This window comes from Oncorhynchus gorbuscha, unplaced genomic scaffold, assembly GCF_021184085.1.
Source record: "Oncorhynchus gorbuscha isolate QuinsamMale2020 ecotype Even-year unplaced genomic scaffold, OgorEven_v1.0 Un_scaffold_7006, whole genome shotgun sequence".
NCBI classification, from domain to species: domain Eukaryota; kingdom Metazoa; phylum Chordata; class Actinopteri; order Salmoniformes; family Salmonidae; genus Oncorhynchus; species Oncorhynchus gorbuscha.
In genome coordinates this window covers 1-19,019 of record NW_025750487.1, presented here as the reverse complement: position 1 = coordinate 19,019, position 19,019 = coordinate 1, and the positions used below count along the sequence as shown (strand labels likewise).

Sequence of the window (19,019 nt, the reverse complement as noted above, 5' to 3'; positions counted from 1 at the left end):
AGGGCTCTGGTCTATAGTAGTACCACTATATAGGGAATAGGGCTCTGGTCTATAGTAGTACCACTATATAGGGAATAGGGCTCTGGTCTATAATAGTACCACTATATAGGGAATAGGGCTCTGGTCTATAATAGTACCACTATATAGGAATAGGCTCTGGTCTATAATAGTACCACTATATAGGAATAGGGCTCTGGTCTATAATAGTACCACTCATATAGGGTCTAATAGGGCTCTGGTCTATAATAGTACCACTATATAGGGAATAGGGCTCTGGTCTATAATAGTACCACTCATATAGGGAATAGGGCTCTGGTCTATAATAGTGAACTATAGGGAATAGGGCTTCTGGTGAAAAGTAGTGAACTATATAGGGAATAGGCTCTGGTCTAAAGTAGTGAACTATATAGGACTAGGGGCCCTGGTCTAAAGTAGTGAACTATATAGGGAATAGGGCTCTGGTCTAAAGTAGTGAACTATATAGGGAATAGGGCTCTGGTCTAAAGTAGTGAACTATATAGGGAATAGGGCCCTGGTGAAAAGTAGTGATCTATATAGGGAGTAGGGCCCTGGTGAAAAGTAGTGATCTATATAGGGAGTAGGGTCCTGGTGAAAAGTAGTGATCTATATAGGGAATACCAGGAAGGCATTTGGAAGGCAAATGTAAGGTTAAATCCACTGCTAGACCAGACAGATATCTCTAGACATTCAATGTTGTATCGCCTGTCCTCAATTAAACTGTATTGTCCCATTTCTATAACATTCATTAAATGACACACCTATACAAACACCTCTCTCTCTCTCTCTCTCTCTCTCTCTCTCTCTCTCTCTCTCTCTCTCTCTCTCTCTCTCTCTCTCACCTGCATCATGTTCCTGTAAGCGTTATCAGTGATGGGAGTAGATATGAGGAGGAACTCGTGAAGTTTCTTCCCTTATAAATCTGAATGATCTCTCTCAGAGTAGATAGGAAGCATCTTATAGGGGTTCACCACCACACAGAACAGACCTGAATACGTCTGGAGAGGAGGGGCGAGGGTGAAGAGGGGAAGGAGAAGAGGGGAAGGGGGAGGGGAGGGAGGAAGAAGGAAGAGGATGGAGGAAGAGGAGAGGAGGAGGGGAGGGTGAAGAGGGGAAGGAGAAGAGGGAAGGGGAGGGGAGTGGAGGTGAAGGAAGAGGGGATGGAGGAAGAGGAGAGGAGGAGGAGGGAGGATGGAGGAAGAAGAGAGAGAGGAGGAGGGAGGATGGAGGAAGAAGAGAGGAGAAAGAGGGGGAGGAGAGGGCAAGAGGAGCAAGAGAGCAGGGGAGAAAAAGGAGGAAGAAGAGGAAGATGATGAAGAGGAAGAGGAGGAGAGGAAAGGTTAGGATCAACATACAGTTAAAACAAAATCATAATTTCTGTTCTGTACACATGATAAAAACTTCAGCACAAATTGCTCATTGACATCGTGTGTGTGTGTGTGTGTGTGTGTGTGTGTGTGTGTGTGTGTGTGTGTGTGTGTGTGTGTGTGTGTGTGTGTGTGTGTGTGTGTGTGTGTGTGTGTGTGTGTGTGTGTGTGTGTGTGTGTGTGTGTGTGTGTGTGTGTGTGTGTGTGTGTATACGGATATTGTCTATACACTTGTATGCGTTTCCTGCAGTCAAATGATCAAATCACCCTCCAGTGACCTCATGGGTGGAATGTTATTCATATTATCATTTTATAAACACTATTCAGAAAAACCCGCTGAGAAAAACCCGCTGAGAATTCTGTGTTTCTTCGTCAAACGGTTTTGTTATATTTCAGTCTTCTGAGATGTATATAAAGTGTAATACTGGGATACAAACTCAACATTGAATACATTTCAACTCTGTATCTGACATGGTACAGGGGTCTTCTTTTATTTCAGCCCATAACCATGTGTGTGAGGTGTTTAAGACGACCCAGAAACACTCTGTGTGGCGCTGATTTAGCCCACTGCAGTAAAAGGTGAACAAATATGTGCTATCTAGAACCTAAAATGGATCTTCGGCTGTCCCCATAGTAGAACCCTTTGAATAACACTTTTTGGGTTCCAGGTAGAACCTTTTTGGTTCCAGGGAGAACCCTTTTGGGTTCCATATAGGACCCTTTCCACAGAGGTTTCTACATGGGACCCAAAAGGCTTCTCCTATGGGGACTGAAGAACCCTTTAGGAACCCATTTGTTGTAAGAGTGTACTCACGTAGATGAGGCTGGAGAAGTACCTCTCTTTGAGGTTGTGGAGGACAGAGGCCTCGTTGAGACAGGTTAGAGCTGCCATGTCCTCCACCTTACTGAACTTAGGAGGGTTCATCTTCTGGATGTCATCCTTGTTGACTGTCGCTTTCCTACCGTTAGCCAACTCTACCAGCACCTGGAGAGGAGAAGGAGGAAGACGAGGAAAAATATGAAGAGGAGGAGAAGGAGGAAGAGGAGGATGAAGATCAGGAGCAGGAGGAAAAGGAAGAAGTGGAAGGAAATGAGGAGGAAGAGGATGAAGAGGAAGATGAGTAGGTGGAGGAAGAGGAGGAGGAAGAAGAGGAGAAAGGAGGAGAAGGAGAAAAAGATGAAGAGGAGGAGAAGGAGGAAGAGGAAAAAGATGAAGAGGAGGAGAAGGAGGAAGAGGAAAAGGAGGAAGAGGAGGATGAGGAGGAGGAAGAAGAAGATAAGGAAGAAGAGGAGGAGGAAGATTTACTAGGGCCCTGGTGAAAAGTAGTGTACTATATAGGGAATAGGGTGCCATTTGGGGTGTAACATCCTTACATCGTCTCCCTTCTCCTCCTTGATGCTGGCGGCCTCAAACCCCTCCTTCTCTGACGGGATCCACACCATCTTCTTGGCCGACCAATCAGCCTGCCCCACACCACTGTTCCTGAAGTCGTCGTCCTGCCGCAGGAACTTGCTGTCGTCAGAGGCGGAGTCGGCAGCCATCTTGGGAAGGTCGTCGTCGGTGACAGGAAGGTCGCCTGTGATTGGAGGGTCAGTCTCAAAGCTGAGGGAGAGGGAGAGAAAGAGAGAGTAAAAGGGAGAGATGAGGAGGAGAAGGAGAGATGTAGGAAGAGGGGGAGATATGAAGAGAGGAGGAGAGATATAGGAAGAGAGGAGGAGAAAGAGAGATATAGGAAGAGAGGGAGAGATGAAGAGAGGAGGAGAGATATAGGAAGAGAGGAGGAGAAGGAGAGATATAGGAAGAGAGGAGGAGAGATATAGGAAGAGAGGAGGAGAAAGAGAGATATAGGAAGAGAGGAGGAGAGATATAGGAAGAGAGGAGGAGAAAGAGAGATATAGGAAGAGAGGAGGAGAGATAGAGGAGGAGAAGGAGAGATATAGGAAGCGGGGGAGAGATGAAGAGAGGAGGAGAGATATAGGAAGAGAGGGAGAGATGAAGAGAGGAGGAGAGATATAGGAAGAGAGGAGGAGAAAGAGAGATATAGGAAGAGAGGAGGAGAAAGAGAGATATAGGAAGAGAGGAGGAGAAGAGAGATATAGGAAGAGAGAGATGAAAAGAGAGGAGGAGAGATATAGGAAGGGGAGATGAAGAGAGGAGATGAAGGAAGAGAGGAGGAGAAGGAGAGATATAGGAAGAGAGGAGGAGAAGGAGAGATATAGGAGAGATATAGGAAGAGAGGAGGAGAAAGAGAGATATAGGAAGAGGGAGGAGAAGAGAAGGAGAGATAGGAAGAGAGGAGGAGAAAGAGAGATATAGGAAGAGAGGAGAAGAAGGGAGAGATATAGGAAGAGGGGGAGAGAGAAGAAGGAGAGATATAGGAAGAGAGGAGAAGAAGGAGAGATATAGGAAGAGAGGAGGAGAAGGAGAGATATAGGAAGAGAGGAGAAGAAGGAGAGATATAGGAAGAGAGGAGGAGAAGGAGAGATATAGGAAGAGAGGAGAAGAAGGAGAGATATAGGAAGAGAGGAGAAGAAGGAGAGATATAGGAAGAGAGGAGAAGAAAGAGAGATATAGGAAGAGAGGGAGAGATGAAGAGAGGAGAAGGAGAGATATAGGAAGAGAGGAGGAGAAGGAGAGATATAGATAGAGGGGGAGAGAGTCTGTCTGTCTGTCTGTCTGTCTGTCTGTCTGTCTGTCTGTCTGTCTGTCTGTCTGTCTGTCTGTCTGTCTGTCTGTCTGTCTGTCTGTCAGTCCTGTCCGCCGTGTCCAGTCTCTCTCTCTGTATCACTCTGTGGTTTAACAGCACATTTTTAATTCATCCTCCAATGCCTCGTTTTATCGATCTACAGCTTCAGTTTCAATCTCGATTAATTGTTTATTTATTCAGGGTCTGATTCCCAATCTCCTACAACCACATAGATAAATAAAGATAAACAGTCCAGCCTCACTTATCAATCTGCCTCAGGTAACCCCCTCTTCATATAGTGAACTGCATGGTCCACGTCATCATTACTCACTGACAGCTCTTCTTCTTTCCCTGCTGCGGTTCACAGGACCCACAAGGCTTTGCAGCAGGCCAGCTCCGCCTGCCCATGACCACGACGCCATAGAATATGTAAAGCATCAGCAGGATAACTGCAGCTATAAAGCCTTGAAACAGCGGTTGATAAGCCATGCTGGGAGGACGAACAGCGGTTGATTATCCATGCTGGGAGGATGAACAGCGGTTGATTATCCATGCTGGGAGGACGAACAGCGGTTGATAAGCCATGCTGGGAGGATGAACAGCGGTTGATAAGCCACGCTGGGAGGACGAACAGCGGTTGATAAGCCACGCTGGGAGGACGAACAGAGGTTGATAAGCCACGCTGGGAGGACGAACAGCGGTTGATAAGCCACGCTGGGAGGACGAACAGCGGTTGATAAGCCACGCTGGGAGGACGAACAGCGGTTGATAAGCCACGCTGGGAGGACGAACAGCGGTTGATAAGCCATGCTGGGAGGACGAACAGCGGTTGATAAGCCACGCTGGGAGGACGAACAGCGGTTGATAAGCCACGCTGGGAGGACGAACAGCGGTTGATAAGCCACGCTGGGAGGACAAACAGCGGTTGATAAGCCATGCTGGGAGGACGAACAGCGGTTGATAAGCCACGCTGGGAGGACGAACAGCGGTTGATTATCCACCCTGGGAGGATGAACAGCGGTTGATAAGCCACGCTGGGAGGACGAACAGCGGTTGATAAGCCACGCTGGGAGGACGAACAGCGGTTGATTATCCACGCTGGGAGGACGAACAGCGGTTGATAAGCCACGCTGGGAGGATGAACAGCGGTTGATTATCCATGCTGGGAGGACGAACAGAGGTTGATAAGCCATGCTGGGAGGACGAACAGCGGTTGATAAGCCATGCTGGGAGGACGAACAGCGGTTGATAAGCCATGCTGGGAGGACGAACAGCGGTTGATAAGCCACGCTGGGAGGACGAACAGCGGTTGATTATCCATGCTGGGAGGACGAACAGCGGTTGATATCCATGCTGGGAGGATGAACAGCGGTTGATAAGCCACGCTGGGAGGACGAACAGCGGTTGAGAATAAGCCATGCTGGGAGGACGAACAGCGGTTGATAAGCCATGCTGGGAGGACGAACAGCGGTTGATAAGCCATGCTGGGAGGACGAACAGCGGTTGATAAGCCATGCTGGGAGGACGAACAGCGGTTGATGCTGGGAGGACCACAGCGGTGGGCCAGGATGAACAGCGGGGAGGACGAACAGAGGTTGATAAGCCACGCTGGGAGGACGAAAGCAGCGGGTTGATAAGCCACGCTGGGAGGATGAACAGCGGTTGATTATCCACGCTGGGAGGACGAACAGCGGTTGATAAGCCACGCTGGGAGGACGAACAGCGGTTGATAAGCCACGCTGCTGGCTGGAGGACGAACAGAGGTTGATAAGCCATGCTGGGAGGACGAACAGCGGTGAAGCCATGCTGGGAGGACGAACAGCGGTTGATAAGCCATGCTGGGAGGACGAACAGCGGTTGATTATCCACGCTGGGAGGACGAACAGCGGTTGATTATCCATGCTGGGAGGACGAACAGCGGTTGATAAGCCATGCTGGGAGGATGAACAGAGGTTGATTATCCACCCTGGGAGGACGAACAGCGGTTGATAAGCCATGCTGGGAGGACGAACAGCGGTTGATAAGCCATGCTGGGAGGACGAACAGCGGTTGATAAGCCATGCTGGGAGGACGAACAGCGGTTGATTATCCACGCTGGGAGGACGATAACGATGACCATGTTTGGTTGAAGCCTCTCCTCAAAGCCCACTGCCTCTGATGGCCCTATACAGAGAGATGCTAGGGGTTTGCGTCCCAAATGGCATCCTAGTCCCCACGTAGTGCACTACTTTTGACCAGGGCCCATAGGATTAAGGGCACAGCCAGGGACTTAACCACTTCTATTCCTTATAAGGGAACTGTGTGTCCAGTCAGTGTCTCCTCTCCTGTGGCCAGCTCCAGCCTAGCGTTACTGTTGACACCAACATGATGACCTGTCAATCAGTCAGTCACTAGGCCGCGTAGTCTCTGGTCACAGCATTAACATCTAATTATTTTTTTCTTAAACATTTATTTAACTAGGCAAGTCAGTTAAGAACAAATTCTTACTTACAATGACGGCCTACCAGAAGGCAAAAGGCCTCCTGAGGGACGGGGCTGGGATTAAAAATAAATTAAATTAAAATATAGGACAAAACACACATCATGACAAGAGAGACGACAGTACATAAAGAGAGCCCTAAAGACAACAACATAGCAAGGCAGCAACACATGACAACACAACATGGTAGCAACACAACATGGCATCAATGCATGACAACACAGCTTGGTAGAAACACAACATGGTAGCAACACAACATGGTAGCAACACAACATGGCAGCAACGCATGACAACACAGCTTGGTAGAAACACAACATGGTAGAAACACAACATGGTAGCAACACAACATGGCAGCAATGCATGACAACACAGCTTGGTAGAAACACAACATGGTAGCAACACAACATGGTAGCAACACAACATGGCAGCAACGCATGACAACACAGCTTGGTAGAAACACAACATGGTAGCAACACAACATGGCAGCAACGCGTGACAACACAGCTTGGTAGAAACACAACATGGTAGCAGCACAACATGGTAGCAGCACAACATGGTAGCAGCACAACATGGTAGCAACACAATATGGTAGCAGCACAACATGGTAGCAACACAACATGGTAGCAGCACAACATGGTAGCAACACAAACATTATTGGGCACAGACAACAGAACAAAAGGCTAAGAAGGTAGAGACAACAATACATCACACAAAGCAGCCACACCCGTCAGTAATAATGTCCATGATGGAGTCTTTGAATGAAGAGGTGAAAGTGCCCAGTAAAAGGATACATTGACATTAGCTGATGGTGTTCTGGCTGCACAGTGAGGACGGGTTACCAGGTACTGGGCTGTGTGGTGGCTGGGCCAGTGGGGTTACCAGGTACTGGGCTGTGTGGTGGCTGGGCCAGTGGGGTTACCAGGTACTGGGCTGTGTGGTGGCTGGGCCAGTGGGGTTACCAGGTACTGGGCTGTGTGGCGGCTGGGCCAGTGGGGTTACCAGGTACTGGGCTGTGTGGTGGCTGGGCCAGTGGGGTTACCAGGTACTGGGCTGTGTGGTGGCTGGGCCAGTGGGGTTACCAGGCACTGGGCTGTGTGGTGGCTGGGCCAGTGGGGTTACCAGGTACTGGGCTGTGTGGTGGCTGGGCCAGTGGGGTTACCAGGTGCTGGGCTGTGTGGTGGCTGGGCCAGTGGGGGTACCAGGTGCTGGGCTGTGTGGTGGCTGGGCCAGTGGGGTTACCAGGTACTGGGCTGTGTGGCGGCTGGGCCAGTGGGGTTACCAGGCACTGGGCTGTGTGGCGGCTACCAGGCCAGTGGGGCTGGGCCAGGGGGTTACACTGGGCTGTGTGGCTGGGCCAGTGGGGTTACCAGGTACTGGGCTGTGTGGCGGCTGGGCCAGTGGGGTTACCAGGCACTGGGCTGTGTGGCGGGGCTGGGCCAGTGGGGTTACCAGGTACTGGGCTGTGTGGCGGCTGGGCCAGTGGGGTTACCAGGTACTGGGCTGTGTGGCGGCTGGGCCAGTGGGGTTACCAGGTACTGGGCTGTGTGGCGGCTGGGCCAGTGGGGTTACCAGGTACTGGGCTGTGTGGCGGCTGGGCCAGTGGGGTTACCAGGCACTGGGCTGTGTGGCGGCTGGGCCAGTGGGGTTACCAGGCACTGGGCTGTGTGGCGGCTGGGCCAGTGGGGTTACCAGGCACTGGGCTGTGTGGCGGCTGGGCCAGTGGGGTTACCAGGTACTGGGCTGTGTGGCGGCTGGGCCAGTGGGGTTACCAGGTACTGGGCTGTGTGGCGGCTGGGCCAGTGGGGTTACCAGGTACTGGGCTGTGTGGTGGCTGGGCCAGTGGGGTTACCAGGTACTGGGCTGTGTGGTGGCTGGGCCAGTGGGGTTACCAGGTACTGGGCTGTGTGGTGGCTGGGCCAGTGGGGTTACCAGGTACTGGGCTGTGTGGCGGCTGGGCCAGTGGGGTTACCAGGTACTGGGCTGTGTGGCGGCTGGGCCAGTGGGGTTACCAGGTACTGGGCTGTGTGGCGGCTGGGCCAGTCGGGTTACCAGGTACTGGGCTGTGTGGCGGCTGGGCCAGTGGGGTTACCAGGGGTCGGGTCAATTCCATTTCAATACAGGAGATTAATTGAAATTCACATTCACGTTATTGAATGGCGCCGTTGTATTTTGAATAGATGGAGTTGAAATGGGATTGATCCCAACTCAGGAGTCAAACCAACTTCTGGTGATGATGGTTGTATTTTGAATAGATGGGAGTTGAAATGGGATTGATCCCAACTCAGGAGTCAAACCAACTTCTGGTGATGATGGTTGTATTTTGAATAGATGGAGTTGAAATGGGATTGATCCCAACTCTGGTGTCAAACCAACTTCTGGTGATGATGGTTGTATTTTGAATAGATGGAGTTGAAATGGGATTGATCCCAACTCTGGAGTCAAACTAACTTCTGGTGATGATGTTTGTATTTTTTAGGTCTATGAATTGTTGAACAAGGTGACATGCTAATAAATGAAATGGCAGTTGGAAAAAGTCCATCACCTGACATAAACATCACTCTATTATCCGAGCCTGTATGTAAACACAGCCTCTGTCAAGAGGTCTAAACGTTTATGGCACAGTAGGTAGGTAGGTAGGTAGGTAGGTAGTGTCGTGCGTATTGCCTGTTCAAACCCAACCCAACTATACCCTTATATCACCACAACACTAAAACACAAGCTGAGACCCAGGGGATCGGGTCCTACATGGAAAAGCCGAAACGTCATCTAAATTTAGCGACAACAACTTATCTGAAAGTCCAATAAGGTGCACATTGTTGATTGAAACATTGCAAAGCAACACGTAGCACCTGAACAGGCGCAGCCCGCCTAAAACCTTGTAGCATATTTAATTTTCCAACGGTCTTTCTTCTAACAGAACTGACAATATATATATATTTCCGTGTTCAAACAACGCTGTCCTGCACGCAGTAACAGACCTCTCTATATGCACCTGTCTGTAAAGAACGGCAGGCTGTCACCGGTAGACTATTCGCATACGGCCACATTTATTTAAAAGGAAGCAGACTCAATACTCACTTTAGTCTTTCTCCGGTAGATGATGGACTCGGGATGTAGTCTATCCTACAAAGTTGTCTGGGTAAACGTGACTCCACGAGATAGCGGGGCGGGACGGGACAGGTAAACTGCTGAGGGTTGAACTATCCTTCCACCGGATGAAGCATCCTACCAAGGTATTTAAACCGGCCCGCTCCGCCCGTGGGAGGAGAGCAGCGCGCGCGGTTCCTCCTCGTCTCTATGGTGACCAAAATTTCACAGCAGCCAACGATTTGAGGTCCCAGTTTGCCTGTGCTGGTCAGTTTGTCTGTGCTGTCATTACCCTGGTACCAGTTTGTTTGTGCTGTACCAGTTTGTTTGTGCTGTCATTAACCCTGGTACCAGTTTGTCTGTGCTGTCATTACCCTGGTACATTAACCCTGGTACCAGTTTGTTTGTGCTGTCATTACCCTGGTACCAGTTTGTTTGTGCTGTCATTACCCTGGTACCAGTTTGTTTGTGCTGTCATTACCCTGGTACCAGTTTGTTTGTGCTGTCATTAACCTGGTACCAGTTTGTTTGTTTTTGTTTGTGCTGGTCATTACCCTGGTACCAGTTTGTTTGTGCTGTCATTACCCTGGTACCAGTTTGTTTGTGATATCATTACCCTGGTACCAGTTTGTTTGTGTTATCATTACCCTGGTACCAGTTTGTTTGTGATATCATTACCCTGGTACCAGTTTGTTTGTGCTATCATTACCCTGGTACCAGTTTGTTTGTGCTGTCATTACCCTGGTACCAGTTTGTTTGTGCTGTCATTACCCTGGTACCAGTTTGTTTGTGATATCATTACCCTGGTACCAGTTTGTTTGTGTTATCATTACCCCAGTTTGTTTGTGATATCCACCAGTTTGTTTGTGTTATCATTACCCTGGTACCAGTTTGTTTGTGCATTACCCTGGTACCATTTGTTTGTGTTGTCACCCTGGTACCAGTTTGTTTGTGCTGTCATTACCCTGGTACCAGTTTGTTTGTGCTGTCATTACCCTGGTACCAGTTTGTTTGTGATATCATTACCCTGGTACCAATTTGTTTGTGCTGTCATTACCCTGGTACCAGTTTGTTTGTGCTGTCATTACCCTGGTACCAGTTTGTCTGTGCTGTCATTACCCTGGTACCAGTTTGTCTGTGCTGTCATTATCCTGGTACCAGTTTGTTTGTGCTGTCATTACCCTGGTACCAGTTTGTTTGTGCTGTCATTACCCTGGTACCAGTTTGTTTGTGCTGTCATTACCCTGGTACCAGTTTGTTTGTGCTGTCATTACCCTGGTACCAGTTTGTTTGTGCTGTCATTACCCTGGTACCAGTTTGTTTGTGCTGTCATGGTACCAGTCATTACCCTGGTACCAGTTTGTTTGTGCTGTCATTACCCTGGTACCAGTTTGTTTGTGCTGGTACCAGTTTGTCTGTGCTGTCATTACCCTGGTACCAGTTTGTTTGTGCTGTCATTACCCTGGTACCAGTTTGTCTGTGCTGTCATTACCCTGGTACCAGTTTGTATGTGCTGTCATTCCACTCCTTGGCATGACAAGGTTAGCGAGGACGCTGGCCTTCCACAGATGGGGACTTAGACCGATTCAATCCTACTGCCAGAGCACTTCTTTGGAATGAATTAAATAAAACGTGGATGTATTTTATGGAATAGCAAACCATGGTTACAACAAATGAAACATGTACAGGCCCATTCACCTTTTATCTAAATGACACCATTTGAAAGGAGAATGTTTACAATAGAGCCTAAGGATATGTTTTTTTGGTTCACCTAATTTTTGTGTTTATCTGTAGCCTAAATATTGTGCTCTCTCTTTCTCTTACTCTTCCTTCCTTCCTTCCTTCCTTCCTTCCTTCCTTCCTTCCTTCCTTCCTTCCTTCCTTCCTTCCTTCCTTCCTTCCTTCCTTCTTCTCTGTCTCTTCCTTCCTCTCCTTCTCTCCCTTTCTCCCTCTCCGTCTCTCTGACAGAGTTTGTGTGCTCAATGAGAAAGGATCAAGATATGTGGCATAATTAGAAATTACAGCCCATGGAAATGCATGGAAATGAACCAGCCTTTGAGTCCCAATGGCACCTCTATTCCCTATATAGTGCACTGCTTTTGACCAGGGTGGTCAGGGCCCATATAGGGTGTCATTTGGGACACATATTATGTGTTTAATGCTTTCAATGCTATCTTGAAGATATTTTGCATTCTATTTACTCAGAGTCAATGGCCTACTTGGCTCAAGTGCATGTAAGGACATTGTGGAAACTAACTGTGGACTGAACCTTGTCTGTGTCATAATGCCTTATGATCTGGAACTCCGCTGTGTGTTACCATATAATCACATGTATAGAGAGGAGGAGGGGGAGAGAGTTAGAGGGGGGATAGAGAGGGAGAGAGAGAGAAAGAGAGAGACGGGTAGAGAGAAAGAGAGGGAGAGAGTTAGAGGGGGGTAGAGAGGGGAGAGAGAGATAAAGAGAGAGACGGGTAGAGAGAAAGAGAGGGAGAGAGTTAGAGGGGGATAGAGAGGCAGAGAGAGAGAGAATGAGAGGGGGATAGAGAGGCAGAGAGAGAGATGTAGAGAGAATGAGGGGGACAGAGTTAGAGGGGGATAGAGAGGGGAGAGAGAGAGAAAGAGAGAGACGGGTAGAGAGAAAGAGGGAGAGAGAGAAAGAGGGGGGGCAGAGAGAGGGGAGAGAGAGATAAAGAGAGAGAAGGTAGAGAGAAAGAGGGGGAGAGGCATGTGTAACCGATGTGAAATGGCTAGCTAGTTAGCAGTGGTGCGCTCTAATAGCGTTTAAATCGGGTGACGTCATGCAGCTTTTGTGGAGTGATGGGTAATGATGCTTCGAGGGTGTCAGTTGTCTATATGCGCACAGGGTCCCTGGTTCGAGCCCGGGTTGGGGCGAGGGACGGATGAAAGTTAAACTGTTACACATGGAGAGAGAGACCGTGAGAGAGAGTGATAAAGAGAGAGATACTGATGTATGTGTCGTTAGGGTACAGTTGAAGTCGGAAGTTTACATACATTTAGGTTGGAGTCATTAAAACTCGTTTTTCAACCACTCCACAAATGTCCTGTTAACAAACTATAGTTTTGGCAAGTCAGTTAGGACATCTACTTTGTGCATGACACAAGTCATTTTTCCAACAATTGTTTACAGACAGATTATTTCACTTATAATTCACAGCATCACAATTCCAGTGGGTCAGAAGTTTACATACACTAAGTTGACTGCCTTTAAACAGCCTGGAAAATTCCAGAAAATGATGTCATGGCTTTAGAAGCTTCTGATAGGCTAATTGACATCATTTGAGTCAATTGGAGGTGTATTTGTGGATGTATTTCAAGGCCTACCTTCAAACTCAGTGCCTCTTTGCTTGACATCATGGGAAAATCAAAATAAATAAATAAATATTTTTTTTGTAGACCTTCAAAAGTCTGATTCATCCTTGGAAGCAATTTCCAAACACCTGAAGGTACCACGCTCATCTGTACAAACAATAGTATGTAAGTATAAACACCATGGGACCACGCAGCCGTCGTACCGCTCAGGAAGGAGACGCGTTGTGTCTCCTAGAGATGAACATACTTTGGTGAGAAAAGTGCAAATCAATCCCAGAACAACAGCAAAGGACCTTGTGAAGATGCTGGAGGAAACAGGTACAAAAGTATCTACATCCACAGTAAAACGAGTCCAATATCGATATAACCTGAAAGGCCGCTCAGCAAGGAAGAAGCCACTGCTCCAAAACCGCCATAAAAAAGACAGACTATGGTTTGCAACTGCACATGGGGGCAAAGATTGTACTTTTTGGAGAAATGTCCTCTGGTCTGATGAAACAAAAATAGAACTGTTAGGCCATCATGACCATCGTTATGTTTGGAGGAAAAAGGGGGAGGCTTGCAAGCCGAAGAACCTCATCCCAACCGTGAAGCACGGGGTGGCAGCATCATGTTGTGGGGGTGCTTTGCTGCAGGAAGTACTGGTGCACTTCACAAAATAGATGGCATCATGAAGATGGAAATTATGTGGATATATTAAAGCAAAATCTCAAGACATCAGTCAGGAAGTTGAAGCTTGGTCAAAAATGGGTCTTCCAAATGGACAATGACCCCAAGCATGCTTCCAAAGTTGTGGCAAAATGGCTTAAGGACAACAAAGTCAAGGTATTGGAGTGGCCATCACAAAGCCCTGACCTCAAGCCTATAGAAAATCTGTGGGCAGAACTGAAAAAGTTTTGTGAGCAAGGAGGCCTACAAACCTGACTCATTACCCTATACACCCAACTAGGAGACAGGTATCATTACCCTATAGCCCCACTAGGAGACAGGTATCATTACCCTATACCCCCACTAGGAGACAGGTATCATTACCCTATACCCCCACTAGGAGACAGGTATCGTTACCATATACCCCCACTAGGAGACAGGTATCGTTACCATATACCCCCACTAGGAGACAGGTATCATTACCATATACCCCCACTAGGAGACAGGTATCATTACCCTATACCCCCACTAGGAGACAAGTATCATTACCCTATACCCCACTAGGAGACAGGTATCATTACCCTATACCCCCACTAGGAGACAGGTATCATTACCCCCCCCACTAGGAGACAGGTATCATTACCCTATACCCCCACTAGGAGACAGGTATCATTACCCTATACCCCCACTAGAAGACAGGTATCATTACCCTATAGCCCCACTAGGAGACAGGTATCATTACCCTATAGCCCCACTAGGAGACAGGTATCATTACCCTATACCCCCACTAGAGACAGGTATCATTACCCTATACCCCCACTAGGAGACATGTATCATTACCCTATACCCCCACTAGGAGACAGGTATCATTACCCTATACCCCCCACTAGGAGACAGGTATCATTACCATATACCCCCACTAGGAGACAGGTATCATTACCCTATACACCCAACTAGGAGACAGGTATCATTACCCTATACCCCCACTAGGAGACAGGTATCATTACCATATACCCCCACTAGGAGACAGGTATCATTACCATATACACCCACTAGGAGACAGTGGGGAGCATCATTTATTTCCAACACCACTTGTGGCTAGCTCTCCAGGCCTAGGACTAAGCTATATCAACATGGTATCTCTCTAGCTCTCCAGGCCTAGGACTAAGCTATATCAACATGGTATCTCTCTAGCTCTCCAGGCCTAGGACTAAGCTATATCAACATGGTATCTCTCTGTAGCTCTCCAGGCCTAGGACTAAGCTATATCAACATGGTATCTCTCTGTAGCTCTCCAGGCCTAGGACTAAGCTATATCAACATGGTATCTCTCTAGCTCTCCAGGCCTAGGACTAAGCTATATCAACATGGTATCTCTCTGTAGCTCTCCAGGCCTAGGACTAAGCTATATCAACATGGTATCTCTCTGTAGCTCTCCAGGCCTAGGACTAAGCTATATCAACATGGTATCTCTCTAGCTCTCCAGGCCTAGGACTAAGCTATATCAACATGGTATCTCTCTAGCTCTCCAGGCCTAGGACTAAGCTATATCAACATGGTATCTCTCTGTAGCTCTCCAGGCCTAGGACTAAGCTATATCAACATGGTATCTCTCTGTAGCTCTCCAGGTCTAGTGCCACACGGTATCTCTCTGTAGCTCTCCAGGCCTAGGAATAAGCTATATCAACATGGTATCTCTCTGTAGCTCTCCAGGCCTAGTGCCACACGGTATCTCTCTGTAGCTCTCCAGGCCTAGGAATAAGCTATATCAACATGGTATCTCTCTGTAGCTCTCCAGGCCTAGTGCCACATGGTATCTCTCTGTAGCTCTCCAGGCCTAGGAATAAGCTATATCAACATGGTATCTCTCTGTAGCTCTCCAGGCCTAGTGCCACATGGTATCTCTCTGTAGCTCTCCAGGCCTAGGAATAAGCTATATCAACATGGTATCTCTCTGTAGCTCTCCAGGCCTAGTGCCACACGGTATCTCTCTGTAGCTCTCCAGGCCTAGTGCCACACGGTATCTCTCTGTAGCTCTCCAGGCCTAGTGCCACACGGTATCTCTCTGTAGCTCTCCAGGCCTAGTGCCACACGGTATCTCTCTGTATGGTTATTCAAATGATCAAACTGACCCAAGGGAAAAAGGACCATATAAGGATGAGACAGCAGTGGGTATGTTTGCATCCCAAATGGCACCATTTTCCCTACACAGTGCACTACTTTTGACCAGAGTAGTGCACTGTGTAAGGAATACGGTGCCATTAGGGACACATCTAATGGCTTGTATGGATGAGACAGCAGCCAGGATGTGGGGGTGAACTACAGTGCCTTCCTAAAGTATTCCCTCAGTTTTCTCCTGTCACAGCCATTAAACTCTGTCAGTTAGGTTAGTATTGTGGAGTAACTACAATATCGTTTGTCCATCCTCAGTTTTCTCCTGTCACAGCCATTAAACTCTGTCAGTTAGGTTAGTATTGTGGAGTAACTACAATATCGTTTGTCCATCCTCAGTTTTCTCCTGTCACAGCCATTAAACTCTGCAACTGTTTTCAGTCACTATTAGCTTCATGAGCGGTTTCCTCCCTGAGCGGTTTCCTTTCTGAGTGGTTTCCTCCCTGAGCGGTTTCCTCCCTGAGTGGTTTCCTCCTGAGTGGTTTCCTCCCTGAGTGGTTTCCTCCCTGAGTGGTTTCCTCCCTGAGCGGTTTCCTCCCTGAGCGGTTTCCTGAGCGGTTTCCTTCCTGAGCGGTTTCCTCCCTGAGCGGTTTCCTTCCTGAGCGGTTTCCTCCCTGAGCGGTTTCCTCCCTGAGTGGCGGTTTCCTTCCTGAGCGGTTTCCTCCCTGAGCGGTTTCCTCCCTGAGCGGTTTCCTCCCTGAGCGGTTTCCTTCCTGAGCGGTTTCCTCCCTGAGCGGTTTCCTCCCTGAGCTGTTTCCTTCCTCTCTGGCAACTGAGTTAGGAAGGGCGCCTGTATCTTTGTAGTGACTGGGTGTATTGATACACCATCCAAAGTGGAAGTAATAACTGCACCATGCTGAAAAGGAATATATTTTTTTCATTCCCATCTACCAATAGTTGCCGTTCTTTGCTGGGCATTGGAAAACCTCCCTCTTATTTGTGGTTGAATCTGTGCTTGAAATTCACTGCTCGACTGAGGGACCTTACAGATAATTATATGTGTAGAGTAAAGAGGTGGGGTAGTCATTTCAAAATGATCTTAAACACTATTATTGCAGTCAGAGTGAGTCCATGCAACTTATTATGTGACTTGTTAAGCACATTGTTACTCCTGAACTTATTTCTGCGTTTCCATAACAAAGGAGTTGAATACTTATTGCTTCAAGACATTTCAGCTTTTCATTTTTAAATTATTTTTGTAAAAATGTCTTCATTCATAATTCCATTATGGGATACTGTGTGTAGATCAGTGACACAATCCATTTTGAATTCAGGCTGTAACACAACATAATATGGATAAAGTCAAGGGGTGTGACTACTTTCTGAGGGCCCCTGTTGATACACTGTTGTTACACACACACCTCATTCCCTATATAGTGCACTACTTTTGACCAGGACCCATTGGGAAAAGTGTGCTATTTGCACGTTATTGTAAGTGACTGTTCCACTGGATGTCATAAGGTGAATGCACCAATTTGTAAGTCGCTCTGGATAAGAGCGTCTGCTAAATGACTTAAATGTAAATGTAAATGTAAATGTTATTCCTAGAGGTTGTGTTATTCATGCACACCAGCGGTGGCCCCCCACAGAGTCAAATAACATGTGACACACACACACACACACACACACACACACACACACACACACACACACACACACACACACACACACACACACACACACACACACACACACACACACACACACACACACACACACACACACACACACCAGCTAAACCAGAGATGTAGTTACAGCGCCCCTAGCGGTAACCTTCTATCTTGTTTACAGGAGCGCCAACAGAAGTGCGCTTATGAAACCAAAGCAAAGCGGTAGCGCCGTTAACCCGAATTATCAGAGGAGAACTGGATCAACCGCGAATGGGTTTGGACAAGTTCTGCAGTGCGGACGGTTCCGACCCGTTTTGGGTAAGTGCCACCTCTCCTGCTGTTGTTTTTACCAGCTTGTTGTTAGCGGCTTTGCTTGTAAAATGACGGTGTCCGCCTGAACTAAAAGCATGGTAATATATCACACAACGTTTTACTGTCCTGTCTTTGGTAACACTGGTGTTAGCTAACAGTGGCTAGCTAGGCTAGCAAAGGCCGTCGGTTAATTATGCCGGTTGACTTGAGCTAACTAGCTAAGCTTCATTTCATTAATAACGTGTGAAATAGAGAGGTTGAAATAACGTGGTAGTGCATTTAAAAAAAAGAAGATATATATCACTATCAATAAAAGTGGGCAATTTGTTTTTATTGTGAAGTTGTGTCTAGCTAGCTTAACAGCTTTCAGTGATTTTTTTAAAAACACCATTGATTCCTATTATGTTAGCTAACCTGCTAGCTAAAACTCACTCTAGTCTAACAACTTTAATGTGAGACTCACACGACCTCCTCTGCTCTGTTGATGATAGAGCAAAGTGTTTCTATTAAATGTTCACTAGGTAACTTTCCTGACATAACACCCAGGTATGATGGCAAACCTGTCTTGCTATCAAGGTCCACAACACAAGAACACGTACAGTAAGCATGTCAGCTGTTGCAAGATGACATTGTTTGTTTAAACCTGTACACACACCATCTACTGCGAGTAGCAGCAACATAGAGAGGACATTATTATTACATTAGCTAGATAGAAACCCCCCCCCCAAAACTAACTAGAAACCTAAACCTGTGGAATCCAACCAAACTTGTTATGGCACTGAACTAGAAGATTAACTGGGCCAGTCAGTTAAAGAACAAACTCTTATTTACAATGACGGCCTCCCCCCGGAGCCAAACCCTAACGATGCTGGACAAATTGTGCGCCTCCCTATGGGACTCCCAATCACGGCCGGTTATGATACAGCCCGGGATCAAACCAGGGTCTGTAGTGACGCCTCTAGCACTGAGATGCAGTGCCTTAGATCGCTCCCCCACTCGGGAGCCCAAAAGACTTACACATGTTTGAAGTGACACATGTCATGTAGATAGATTCTATCTATGTGCGGTCATAACATGCAGTCTACTGCCTCGTAAGTCAACTGTCAGCTGGCCTGGACAGATAGGCCATGATGAGGAAAGCCCTAAGGAATTTAGTGTTAGAGGTCCATTTGCCCAAATGTTAATAACAGGGTGTAGGTTTAATCAGTGTTAGGCCTAGTCTCGCTAAGCAGGCGGGTTGCCCTGCCTTCCACAATGTTCCAGCTGCTGTTCTAGGTTTGGGATTTCAGAGACTGTTAGGCCTAGTCTC

At 47.6% G+C, this 19,019-nt stretch overlaps 1 protein-coding gene across 1 annotated transcript; it reads right to left on the bottom strand.

The window, feature by feature from the left end:
* Positions 1 to 932: 932 nt before the first annotated feature.
* Positions 933 to 9,714, bottom strand: LOC124029617 (myosin-11). Its single transcript, XM_046341268.1, has 4 exons — positions 9,630 to 9,714; positions 2,760 to 2,988; positions 2,200 to 2,370; positions 933 to 1,016 (listed from the first exon to the last, which is right to left on the bottom strand). Exons 2-4 carry the CDS (start codon positions 2,925 to 2,927, stop codon positions 933 to 935), a joined length of 423 nt encoding a protein of 140 aa, XP_046197224.1. The 5' UTR covers positions 2,928 to 2,988; positions 9,630 to 9,714.
* Positions 9,715 to 19,019: the final 9,305 nt, after the last annotated feature.